The following is a 14,448-nucleotide window of genomic DNA, read 5'->3' as shown; positions in this document are numbered from 1 at the left end:
TCACATCTTATTTCTGGTGGCACCACCTTTTTCACTATTGTAAATGGTTACTCTGTTTCTCAACATGTCAATGTTGGTACCTACGGTTGTATGAGTATAGCAATAATTAGGAAAAAAGCAAAAAAAAGACCCAACAACGTTCGCCGCGTGGTTTTAATTTGCTTGGAATTGCTTAAATCGTGTCTAGTGACGGGAAAATAGTGGAAACAGTCACCATCCCGCAAACGCACAAAAATTCTCTCGTGGTATTGGTTTTGGCTCTTATGCATGGTTATATTTATTTGCTTTGATTGTTTGCAACAGCATAATTGCCAGAAGGAAAAAGCAATTCGACAAAATAATTCTTACAGAAAGGGGAAAGTTTATAAACGTATCCGTATATTGATTGTACGAGAAAACTGGCGGAAAACGCATTTTGCCTTTTTTGTATTAGTATTATGTCCCATACTAAGTTTACCAATTTCAGGTTATGGTGAAGAAAACGTGACCATAAGTACCGTGCAAGGAAATTTTCTGCTTAACGTGCTTCACAACACCTTATCCGTATTCGGAGGTTTATTGCTAGTGCTCCCCGCACCTCATTACAAAAGCGCGGTCATAGCGTGCCCTTCTTCAGATATTCGTTGACTTTCAGTACTACCCACCAATCGACACTGGGAAAACTCGCGGACGAATACGAGGTTAATAGGTGCCTCAACGCTTGCAGCCTACTCAAACACGGAAAGTCAACACTAACTCAAAGGGTACTCTGACTGCAGGAAAATTGATGTCAACAGAACTAAGAAAAATTAAACTTGCCCTTGGAAAGAAGCTATCAACGCAACAGTATCCTCCGGCCACACAAACCCGACAGTATTGGTAGCCAGCTCCCTCTACTAAGAGCGTTGTACACATTTAATTCACCATCCAGTGACTGAAAGATAGTTCTGTGGATTCTCATTTAAAACCGTGTCACCATACTGAGGGACGTGTTCTTATCTGTGAAGCCAGCGACAACCGAAGCTCCTGTCATTATAGTCATTCCCTCACATGAAGCCAGCATTCACCGCCAATCTGAGGCGAGAAGCTATCTCAACTGCCAAGCCTACTTTCGTCGCATAGTTCGCCTCATCTTTATATACAGAAACAAATTGTCACCTGCGACATCTATCGGTGGTTAGCAACCTAGTGAACCAACTCGAATCGCCTTAGCTACACATTTCTCATTCACCGCGAAAGTTGACACCAATCGCGCCTTTGATGACAAACCATCTCCACCTAATTTGATCGCATGGTGTGCTCCATCAGTATCTACCAGAAATAACGCATCCACCACGAGCGTTTTTTCATTACTTTGAATCAATCGGAATGCACATCTGCCATTCACCGTGAAGCTGACACCAGAGTCCACAAGTGCCGTCTCACACGTGTTTGCGGCGAGAAGCCACCATCTCATCAGCTAAGCCTACTTTCATCGCGTAGTTTGGCACATCGCTATCTACAAGAAATCGCTCGGTTACCAGCGACATCTTCCAGTGCCCAGCGGAGATCATGAATACCACCAACTAATTCTTTGCTACACATATCAGAGAATTTCACCGCACGAGACCGGGTAACTCCACCCAACGAAATAATGTAAGTCACATTTTTTGTTTCTCTTTATTATTCCATTGTGTTCCACATTTACACTCACGGTGGTCAATACAAGCCACAATTAATACTGTCACGTTTTCGGTCAAGCGCCCTAAGCTATGCTACGAATTTGAGAACCATCAAATTGAGATTCCTATTTCGCGAATCAAATATTGGTCCCGGCGACATATCTGACACATTTAAGACTAGTGCCGCCTTACTTATGTTATCTCTGAAAAAAAAAAAAAACAATTTTGGAATATGATCTAATGTAGATTACATTACCTATGCCCGACATAGTGCATATGTTGAGCCATTGGATACACTTCTTATTGCGAAAAGTCGTCGCAATCCCAATTAGACGATATTCAGAGGGAAAATGAGGTGAAATATTGATCTCAAACCTATTTTTTTTTTTGCCATTCACCAAGTTTCCCCTACATGTATACATATATCTCTATATGGTTTATCTCTACACGAATTTATTAGATTGTTTCATCAACAATGAAGGTTATAAACATTGTATATTGAAACAAATTGACTCATATTTAAAATACTCGTTATACCAAAGTTTACCTATACATATATCACTATATAATTTCTCTTCACATATATCTCTATATGATTACCTCTACAAGAATTTATACGTTTCATCAAGAATGAAAGTAATAAACATTCTACAAATAAAGCAAATTAGATCGATGTTTGAAATATAAGAAACTCGTTTTTTTTAACTGTTTGCCACTACTTGGATTTGCATTATCATTCCACTTTCGTGCCTTTGGGATATCTTGTGCGGTCAATTTGGGGAAACGAACAAAGGACTGAGGCTTTAGTCCGATTGGGAAATCACCAAGGAGGATTTGTCTACATTAATCGTAACTTACTCACACTCGATTTCGTTTATTTTTCTATCTTTCTTCCTCGCGCTGAGGATTTCTCTAGATGTAACATACCTTTATCTGTCGGTACAGAGTTGGCATCCCCCGATTATAAGGTAACCCTACCTATGATTTATGTCGAACAGGCCAGGGTTAGAATTGGCTTTTCTACGAACTTCTGAGTTGGACATTGTATATATTATCACACCGTGATATTTACTGGATTGTTGATCGCTTTTGAAGATCATAACCCCTGGTTAGGCCCAGAGTTGTATTGACTGTTTGTGTCGTCCTCAGCGGATCGAGGCAGGACATCAGGAAGCTGCGTGTAGGCCCTCGACGCTCCAGACGACTTGTTAAGGTTAATTTTTTGCCTCTTTCATAGCACACGACTTTAGGTCCCTATCCCTTGTACACTTTTTTCGACTCCTCTGCGCAGTATCAGGACACGGGATTTGTTCTCTATTTTATCATCAAGGCAATAAGAGGTGCTCCTGGATCTGGGATTGGTTTGGTGCTTTTTTACGTCTTTGAGATCTGAAATGGCGAATTTGCAGGGTGATTTTATATTCGACTCTGACGATCTGGTCATGTATTGTGCGGATTTCGATATTACACCGGATGCGGACCACACGGATACATCCTTCATAGTTGCGTTGCAGGATTTACAGGAACGATGGGCGAATGTTCACGCGTCTTATAGAAGGATTTTCACGACGAAGGACGAGAAGTTGTCCGATGAATTCCAGGCCTCGGCTAAGGAGAAGTACAGGGTCTGCACATCCAGTTTTCACTCATGCAAGGCCAAAATGATGGACCTACAGAGAATCTTTTTACCAGCTCCGGCTGAATCGCGTGCTCGGATACCCTCTAAGGATTCTGAATCCCCCTCGGGATTCAGCTGTATCAAGGTCCCACCTTGTGATACTCAGGATTTCCAAGGCGGGTATGAGGAATGGCCCTCATTCCGTGACATATTTACCGCTGTATACATTAACCACCCCAGACTATCTCCTGTCCAGAAGCTTTATCATCTTCGTCTGAAGGTGAAAGGTCCGGCTGCAGGAATCGTCAGGAAGTATCAATTGTGTGACGAGAATTTTGAGCTGGCATGGGAGGCATTGCGTTCCAGGTACGAGAACAAGAGGGTGCTTGTCGACAACCAGCTAAGGGTTCTTTTGAATTTGAAGGTTATATCGATCGAAAGTAGCGAGGCTCTACAGAGGATTCAGAGTAACATTAATGATTGTTTGGCCGCTCTTAGAACTCATGACATTCCGACTAGGGACTGGGATCCGATATTGGTGTATTTATGCTCAAGTAGATTGCCGCATGAGACTTTGTCGCTATGGGAACAGTCCCTTCATTCCCACCGGGAGTTGCCGACTTGGTCTCAAATGGATAGATTTCTTTCCAATAGGTACGAGGTTGTGGAGAGACTGGACGGCATTCATGGTCCCAGGTCCTCGCCTAAAAAACCTTCGGAAGTGAACACATTTAAGACCGAAGGCACCCCGCAATCCCGATGTAAACTCTGTGAATTGAATCATCCCTTAAGGGATTGCTCTAGATTCAGGGAACTGAATCCCACTTCCCGCAATCAGTTCGTGACCCAGAATAATATTTGCCTCAATTGCCTTTCGTATAAACATATCAGGAGAGATTGCAGGAGCAAGTTTGTGTGCCTCGAGTGTAAGAGGAATCACCATACGTTACTACATTTTCCTAGACATAGATCGCAGGGTGACATGAATACGGGGGAGGCTGAGGTTCAGTCAACCGGTTCCAACTTTACAACGACATCGACTGACACCAGTCTCACTGAAGCACCTATTTCTGAGGTCGCTCACGATGCCGATACGTCTCCTGTGGTGCGGACATCGGCCCATTTTTCTTCTCCTGAGAACGCGTCTTCAGATGATAATACTTTATTGCCCACGGCAATCGTTACCATCAGACATAGAGGCGATACCTTTAAGGCCCGAGCATTTTTGGATCAGGGGGCTGAAAGGACATTCATCTCTCGGAGATTACAGCAGAGGCTTTTACTCCCAACGGAGAATAGGAATTTCGAAATCCGCGGCGTTGGCGGCCTAGTTGTGGCAAATTCTAGTCATATTTGCTCGATTTCCCTTTTCTCAGAATCCCACAACGTCGCAATAGATACTCAAGCTATTGTGGTTCCGAAGATTACCCGTCTCCTACCCAATTTCTTCATTCCTGCAGAGAAGATTAGGGCTACCGATTTCCAAGACCTGGACTTGGCGGACCCTCAATTCCACCTCCCAGGCCAGGTCGACTTACTCTTGGGTAGTAACATTCTACCTGATATCCTTCTCCATGGTGTTAGGAAGATCTGTGAGACTCTGTTGGTACAATCTACCATATTCGGCTGGGTGGTTAGCGGACCGGTACCTGCACAGTCTGTCGCATCTTTTTCCATTCAGGCCACTGACGTGACTGATGATACGATTGGCCGCCAACTGCGCCTATTTTGGGAACAGGAGGAAGTTCCAGGCAGACGCGATCCTTCGACTGCTGACGAGTTCTGCGAGTCTCTCTACCTTAATACTACGGTGCGGAATGCGGAGGGGCGTTACGTCGTACGACTTCCATTTAAGGAAGGATATCAGGGCCAGTCGCCTCTTGGACACTCGAGAACACAGGCTTTGTTGCAATATGCAAGAATGGAACAATCCCTTCGGACGAGACCACGACTGAGTGAGACGTACCATGGAGTTTTGGGGGAGTATTTGGATCTTGACCAGATGAAGCCCGTGACGTCGAAGGAAACGCCTCTTAATGGCTCCTTCGGATCATTCTATCTTCCCCACCACGCGGTGATTAAACCACAGAGTACCAGTACAAAGGTGCGCGTGGTTTTTAACGCTTCGAAGCGCTCTTCCTCCGGGATTTCACTCAACGACGTATTGCATGTGGGCCCCACACTTCAATCGGATCTCATGACCCTGATCTTGAGATGGCGACTTTTTGAGTATGTTTTCAACGGCGACATAGAGAAGATGTATCGTCAGATACTTGTTCATGAGGATGACATGGATTTTCAGCGGATACTCTTTCGTCCTTCTCCTACCAGTTCTATCCGGGACTATGCCTTGAAGACAGTTACCTTCGGAGTGAACTGTGCCCCGTATTTGGCTATACGGACTTTGAATCAACTGGCTCAAGATTTGGGGGACTCCTATCCCCAAGCGGCCCAGATTGTTAGAAAGGATATGTACGTTGACGATGTGCTCTCGGGAGCTCACGACTCCACATCGGCAATCGAATCGTTGACACAGCTGATTGAGTTATTGAACTCGGCAGGGTTTCAACTCAGGAAGATTACTTCGAATTGCTCGGAGATTCTCAACTCAGTTCCTGAGGATAGGGTCTTGGACTCGAAGTTTCTCAAGTTTTACGAGACCAGTGGTACGAAGACGCTGGGCGTACAATGGAACGCACTTGAGGACGGCTTCTCTTATAGAATTGATCCTCCTGGACATTCACTCTCGATTACGAAACGCCAAATCTTGTCGGCGGTGGCTAAGTTATTTGATCCAGCAGGATGGATATCCCCAATTATCATCCAGGCAAAGATAATATTACAACAGTTATGGTTAGAGGGCACCGGATGGGATGAGAATGTTAAACCAGGTACCCTGCTGAAGTGGAATCAGTTCGTAGAATCGCTCCATTATACGTCTCAGATCAAAATTCCTCGATGGGTGAATTTTGCTCCACTGTATAAGACTCAACTTCATGGATTCTGTGACGCCTCCGAGAAGGCATATTGTGCTGTTGTTTATATACGAATAGATTCAGGCGATTCCGTGCGGACCCATCTCTTGGTGTCCAAGACCAAAGTAGCCCCAATCGACCCCCTGAGTTTACCCCGCTTAGAACTTTGTGGCGCAGTGTTACTATCCCAATTAATCAAACATGTTGTCAATGATCTGCCCCTTCATAATTTTGGACTTTATTTCTGGTGCGACTCATCCATTACGTTAGGTTGGCTGGGGAAACCTCCACATACATGGAAGACCTTTGTGGCAAATCGAGTTGCGAAGATCATTCGGAACGTAGGGAATTCTGCATGGCGCCATGTCAGGTCTAGTGAGAACCCTGCCGATCTAGGATCTCGTGGTTGCTCACCACCAGATCTCAGGGACAATTCCCTTTGGTGGCATGGGCCCAAATGGCTTGGGGCCCCGGAAGAGGAATGGCCGAAATCGTCTATTCCGGTGGAAGATCCACCGGAAGCGAGAAGGTTAGACTGCTTTCACATTGTTGGTGATGCTGAGGATCTGCTGAGGAGGTTTTCACGTTGGGACAGGGCTATTAGGATAATCGCATATGTTCTACGGTTCTCCAGGGCATGCAGAACGGGGGAACGTTTCGCAGCCGTGGAAATCTCATGTAAGGAGTTCGCAGATGTAAAAAAACGTCTTATTCGAATGACGCAGCGAAACTACTATTCTCGCGAATACCAGATGTTGAACGAAACACTAAAGGTTCATAGGAAGAGCTCCCTCTATCCTCTTCATCCCTATATTGATGATGAGGGGATAATGCGCGTGAATGGAAGAATAGCTAATTCTCACCTCTCGTTTAGCGAACGCCACCCCATCATTCTACCAGTCGGCTCTGACTATTGCAGACTGTATGTATCCTATATACACATCGCACAGTGGGCCAAATGGCAAAAAAATTGGAAATAAGTCTACAACTTTTTATCTGTTGATTTTAGCCATACAAAATGTTCTAGACATTTGTAGAGGAGGACATAGGCTTTCAGAAAAGTGCTGTTGTTGGTCCATATCTTTAATACAGGGTGAGCTACAGGGTGTCAAAGTTGACCACTTTTGACTTCTCCAAGCTTCTGGGGGCCATAACTTTTGATCTACTCAACCGATTTACATGATTTAGGACTCTAGAGAAAGAGCTTGACAAGATCTAAAAAACTTATGCATAAAGTACCATGCCATCGTGTACTGTTAAGGAGTTATGAATTGTTTAATTTTAAAATATGAAAATTTGGCCTTGGTTTTTTTCAGTTTTTTTTTAATAACTCCGTCAATTTTAAAGCTATAAACTTCATACTTCACACAAATTATGCCAGCATATGTGTGCATAAAATACAAAAGGAATCACGTGAATATCTTTGGCGGTTTAAAAATGGCATCGTTTTCAATATGAAAAATATTTTTTTTGTCAAAAAATTGCAAAATTTTTCAAAAAAGATACTCCCATTTCCTTTAAGTTTTCGCAAACTTTGGCCGTCAAAGCATTATCATTTCTTTCCATTTTCACAAAGTCGAGGTATTAAGAAAAGTTTTAAGTGCTAATTTGGCTAATTTCGATATCAAACAACACCGTTATCTTAAGACCAAAATGGCCAATTTTTTTACTAAACTTCAAAAGTTTCTCACTGGAAAAAAAGTTCCACGGGGATTTTTTCGCTTTTTTTGAACTTAAATGAAAGCTTAAAATGTTCCCAACATTTTAAGGTATGTCTCGCCATATCCTAGCCATAAATGAGATCGTAGCGATCAAAATACTGAAAAAAGTCAATTTTCAAGTAGTGCTATATTCATTGCTAAAAAACAAGTATTACGTCACATTTTATTGCAAAGATGTTAAATAAACTTTTATTTGGTAACACTTCTTCTACAAAACACAAAAAGAATCATGGAAATATCTCTATTCTATTCCATTTTATGGAACCGGCAATAAAAAAGTCAATTTTTCAAAAAAGTCGAATTTCCAAAAATTTTGTTTTTGTTGTCCTAATTGCACATGACACACTATAGCCATATTTACGCAACATACCTTATCGTAAAGGAAATTTTCATACCTTTCCAACAATGTATAAAACATTTCTCAACTCGGATTCTATCTACTCTAAAATTCATTTACACTTCATTAAACTCTATATAAAAATGTCTATTTGTGAAATGGAACCTTATATGGGGCCTACACTAAAACATTGATAGATTTGCCCAGGGTTTACAATACAAATGTGTTAGAATAAAAAAAGGTCTCCTGCCAAAGTTTAAAAAAATTGGAATAAAAATATGTGTTTTAGAGCGAAAACACTTCGCATCGGCGTGCGTTTATATGTATATTAGCTACTCCCAAAATAAAAAAGCATTTTAGTTTTGTATTATTTGATTTTATTCTCTACCAAATAATCTAAGGTATCAAAATTTAAAAGCTCTTTAATTTGAATGGCATCGGGATCGTCCTTATCTATATCGTCACATATTTTTGGTAGCCATTTAGTTCGGCCATTCATTCGGAAAATCCAGATGATCCATCACAACCCCATTTGCTGATCAAAACCACTTCGGAATTATTACATGTGTTCAACTGTTCTTCAGTAAAATTAGAAATAATTCTAACAGCTGTATTTTCAACAAGATCAGCAAGTTTCACTCTTGCTTTTAATTCGTCCACGTATATATTTGATGGCACCATTTTCGTCCTGGTGTTGTACAATTTATGTTTTGAGGGTAAACAACCCCATCCTTTTTCACGAAGAGCCTTCCTCATTGTTGAGTATTTGTTTCTTGAGAGGCCTAGGTTCAAAATCAGGGCCAGTGCATCTTCCTCCGTGAATTCTGTAGTCGATTTTGGAGTTGGAATACTTTCTACCATTCTCTTTACCCTTTTCGGAGATGCTAATGGTAAAACATCGACAATTCGTCCAACATTTTTTGGTTGTGTTTTTAACAATGCTGTTTTGAACGTATCTTTTATTAAATTTGGCGGATGTGCCGCCAATAGTTCCTCTTGTTTTTTCTTTTTGGTTTTCTCCGTAACTTCGTCGTATGCTTTGCTAGGCCGGCCGGGAATCAGCGGTTTAATTTCAATAAGTAGATCCGATTTCAGCCACTTCTCATACATTTTGAAAAACTTGATTTTTGCGAATGAACATTCTGGCAACCTTCTCTCAAATGATTTGTAGAATTTTTCAAGTTTGTCTAAAGCGTCTTTATTTAGCCTTATTCCATATATGTGGTCCAAAGTGTAAACAAGTTCCTTAAATGACTCCGTGTATGATTTTGAATCATTTTTGATGTCCCATACAATTTTCGAAAGAGTGGAATACTTCAGTATGACTTCCATAACTTATAAATGTCCTTTACGCCTCTACAAAATATAATGAAGAAAATTTGGATTTTGTTCAAATATTTATGCAATATATTCACAATTAATGACCCATTTCAGGTATCAGACGCAATCGTAAAAAGGGGTCCAAAGTGCCTCTTTTTACTTACTCTTCTATAATTATTTACCTGGACTCGAATTTGGTTAAAAAAAATGACAATGAATTTTTTATGGGTAGGTTTTTTCACATTCATTGATACGGTGGATTTCCTGGGAATTCGACATAGCGAAACAGGTAACATTTGTCTGCATCAAATCTTAACACAAATATATATATATATGCAGGTATATTTCTAGGTTACTTTTTATTCAAAAATCATCAGCTTACATTAAAAATAGATGTAGGTACTATACAAACGCACGCCGATGCGAAGTGTTTTCGCTCTAAAACACATATTTTTATTCCAATTTTTTTAAACTTTGGCAGGAGACCTTTTTTTATTCTAACACATTTGTATTGTAAACCCTGGGCAAATCTATCAATGTTTTAGTGTAGGCCCCATATAAGGTTCCATTTCACAAATAGACATTTTTATATAGAGTTTAATGAAGTGTAAATGAATTTTAGAGTAGATAGAATCCGAGTTGAGAAATGTTTTATACATTGTTGGAAAGGTATGAAAATTTCCTTTACGATAAGGTATGTTGCGTAAATATGGCTATAGTGTGTCATGTGCAATTAGGACAACAAAAACAAAATTTGGGAAATTCGACTTTTTTGAAAAATTGACTTTTTTATTGCCGGTTCCATAAAATGGAATAGAATAGAGATATTTCCATGATTCTTTTTGTGTTTTGTAGAAGAAGTGTTACCAAATAAAAGTTTATTTAACATCTTTGCAATAAAATGTGACGTAATACTTGTTTTTTAGCAATGAATATAGCACTACTTGAAAATTGACTTTTTTCAGTATTTTGATCGCTACGATCTCATTTATGGCTAGGATATGGCGAGACATACCTTAAAATGTTGGGAACATTTTAAGCTTTCATTTAAGTTCAAAAAAAGCGAAAAAATCCCCGTGGAACTTTTTTTCCAGTGAGAAACTTTTGAAGTTTAGTAAAAAAATTGGCCATTTTGGTCTTAAGATAACGGTGTTGTTTGATATCGAAATTAGCCAAATTAGCACTTAAAACTTTTCTTAATACCTCGACTTTGTGAAAATGGAAAGAAATGATAATGCTTTGACGGCCAAAGTTTGCGAAAACTTAAAGGAAATGGGAGTATCTTTTTTGAAAAATTTTGCAATTTTTTGACAAAAAAAATATTTTTCATATTGAAAACGATGCCATTTTTAAACCGCCAAAGATATTCACGTGATTCCTTTTGTATTTTATGCACACATATGCTGGCATAATTTGTGTGAAGTATGAAGTTTATAGCTTTAAAATTGACGGAGTTATTTAAAAAACACTGAAAAAAACCAAGGCCAAATTTTCATATTTTAAAATTAAACAATTCATAACTCCTTAACAGTACACGATGGCATGGTACTTTATGCATAAGTTTTTTAGATCTTGTCAAGCTCTTTCTCTAGAGTCCTAAATCATGTAAATCGGTTGAGTAGATCAAAAGTTATGGCCCCCAGAAGCTTGGAGAAGTCAAAAGTGGTCAACTTTGACACCCTGTAGCTCACCCTGTATTAAAGATATGGACCAACAACAGCACTTTTCTGAAAGCCTATGTCCTCCTCTACAAATGTCTAGAACATTTTGTATGGCTAAAATCAACAGATAAAAAGTTGTAGACTTATTTCCAATTTTTTTGCCATTTGGCCCACTGTGCATCGTTTTACTGCATGCAGGGAATAGCCTTATGATGAGGACAATTCGTGAGGAGTATTATGTCTCTAGATTGAGATCTACAATTAAGAAATGTATTCGTCTTTGCAAGACGTGTGTTATTTATAAACGAAACGTTCAATCTCAATTGATGGCCGCTCTTCCCATGGAGCGTAGCTCATTCTCTCCTCCATTTTCCTTTACCGGCTTAGACTTTGCAGGTCCCTTTTCTGTTAAATCTTCCAACTTGAGACAGGCTATTTATCAGAAAGGCTACGTGTGCCTCTTTGTATGTTTTAGCACGAAGGCGATCCACATGGAACTATGCTCAAGTCTCTCCTCCGAATCCTTTTTGGCGGCATTCACCCGCTTCGTTGGACGACGAGGTCTTCCAAAGAAAGTAATGTCCGACAATGGGACTAATTTCGTCGGAGCGGAAAGGAAATTACGATACGATTTCCATCGGTTTTTGAATACAATTCCCAAGGATTTAATAGAGAAATACGCAGCCCACGGATTTCAATGGTCTTTCATTCCCCCGAACGCGCCCCACATGGGGGGCCTGTGGGAAGCAGGTGTAAAGTCCTTCAAACTACATTTTCGCAAAGTAGCTCAAAGTCATAAATACACGTTCGAGGAATTCTCGACGCTTCTTGTGAGAATTGAAGCGGTGCTTAACTCCCGACCTTTGTCCCCAATGACCGATGATCCCCTTGACGTCTTGGCCTTGACTCCAGGTCATTTTCTACGAGGATCACCTTTAGTTGCCGCGCCAGAGAGTGTTTCTGACGGAATTACGTATTCAGATCGATGGGAGAGACTCAAAGCCCAACAACATGAGTTTGCCCAACGGTGGAAGACCGAGTACTTGCAGGAACTGCAGCGCCGTTATAAATGGCAAACTCCTCAGGATAACCTTCAACCTAATCAACTTGTTGTTATCAAGGATGATCAATTACCCCCATGTGAATGGAGACTTGGCCGGATAAAGGCCGTACATTGTGGGAGTGATGGATTGGTTCGAGTGGTGGATGTTCGTACAGCAAACGGGACCATCACAAGAGATATTACGAAAATATGTCCTTTATTGTCCGAAGCCCAGACCGGGACCCAGAAACCTTTGTCTCAGGACTAAAAGTTAATATTCTCCACTACTGTCTCCCCTTCGGGGACTAAACGATATAATAAGTATTAATCCACAAAAGAAAGCAATATTTCAATTTATTTACATTCACAGGGCTCCCAGAAATCCTGAAATCCATAGCTGTCTAATTTGCGACCGTTTTCATCCGTTACGTTTTTGCCGCCAGTTCCTCGAAATGGACATAGGGGCTCGTCGACGAGCAGTCCGCGAACATGGCTACTGTTTTAATTGTCTCGCCAGATCTCATCGCACGTACGAGTGTACCTCCGACGATGTGTGCAAAATATGCCGACAGGAACACCACTCCCTCCTGCATCTTTACCCGATGATGCGAATTAGCCGAGACGAGTTGGAACGATCCCGAGCTAGGCAAAGAGTGGAACGAGCACCAGTAAATGATGCTCATGCTCATAATCGACAGAGACACCGAGATGAAGACCCCAATAGACTGGAAGCGAGACGACAATTTGATGAAGAGAGGCGTAGAGCGAGAAGACTTATCGTCCGAGCACCGATGGGCAGAAACAATGTCGAAGGTCTCAGATCATCTGTACCTCGGTACATGATTCAATTGGCCATAAGAACCCTAAAACGAGTGACCGAAGCTCTGGACAACTGAATAATTGGCCTTTCTGCCCAAGGCGGGGAGCATGTTGAATGGACTGACCTTCCAGCCACATCGTTTGTTGTTGAATAGACTTATCCCAACAATTTTGAATTTATATTAAGATCTCAATGAAGTATTTGAACTATGATTAATCGTAAGAAACCGTTAATGAGTAATAGATTAGTATGTTCCAATGTAATGGATAGATTGGAATTGATTAAATAAGAAACCGGTACTAGTAATGATGAGTGGCAACACTTCTTTGGAATATGGAGGTAGCCTGCGAGCTACGAGCCGAGTTTCTTCCTTCTTTGGTTAGCAACCGTCATCGACTAGACATCTCACAAGAAAATAAAACCGCTCATGAAGAAGAATTCTACATTTTGTTGTTTTGTTTCCACTACTACCCAGCGTCTGTAAGTATACCGGAACGGGAATAGTTTCAAGAAGTGAACCTGAGTTTCACCAAATCCAATTCACATCAACGGAACCTGAGTTCTCAATTATATTCAACAAGCATCGTTTAAGAGCCTTAGTTCAAAACAGTATAAGACTAAATATGGCCCTTCGACCCTACCTTGGCCATCCTCTTTAAAAATACAGTCCACAAGCAAAAAACATTGGTGCAATAAATCTCCAATTTGTCAAAAGCTCGAAGTAATCGTTCACATCTTATTTCTGGTGGCACCACCTTTTTCACTATTGTAAATGGTTACTCTGTTTCTCAACATGTCAATGTTGGTACCTACGGTTGTATGAGTATAGCAATAATTAGGAAAAAAGCAAAAAAAAGACCCAACAACGTTCGCCGCGTGGTTTTAATTTGCTTGGAATTGCTTAAATCGTGTCTAGTGACGGGAAAATAGTGGAAACAGTCACCATCCCGCAAACGCACAAAAATTCTCTCGTGGTATTGGTTTTGGCTCTTATGCATGGTTATATTTATTTGCTTTGATTGTTTGCAACAGCATAATTGCCAGAAGGAAAAAGCAATTCGACAAAATAATTCTTACAGAAAGGGGAAAGTTTATAAACGTATCCGTATATTGATTGTACGAGAAAACTGGCGGAAAACGCATTTTGCCTTTTTTGTATTAGTATTATGTCCCATACTAAGTTTACCAATTTCAGGTTATGGTGAAGAAAACGTGACCATAAGTACCGTGCAAGGAAATTTTCTGCTTAACGTGCTTCACAACACCTTATCCGTATTCGGAGGTTTATTGCTAGTGCTCCCCGCACCTCATTAC

General features: G+C 40.8%; 1 protein-coding gene across 1 annotated transcript; it reads left to right on the top strand.

Moving 5' to 3' along the window:
- Positions 1–1,573: 1,573 nt before the first annotated feature.
- Positions 1,574–13,362, top strand: LOC131995316 (uncharacterized). Its single transcript, XM_059363904.1, has 2 exons — positions 1,574–1,614; positions 12,685–13,362. Coding segments are annotated over exons 1-2 (528 nt in total). The 5' UTR covers positions 1,574–1,612; the 3' UTR covers positions 13,211–13,362.
- Positions 13,363–14,448: the final 1,086 nt, after the last annotated feature.

The sequence above is a fragment of the Stomoxys calcitrans genome, chromosome 2 (assembly GCF_963082655.1).
Source record: "Stomoxys calcitrans chromosome 2, idStoCalc2.1, whole genome shotgun sequence".
Taxonomy (NCBI): Eukaryota; Metazoa; Arthropoda; class Insecta; order Diptera; family Muscidae; genus Stomoxys; species Stomoxys calcitrans.
The sequence above is the reverse complement of the archived record's forward strand: the minus strand, read 5'-3'. Positions and strand labels throughout refer to the sequence as shown.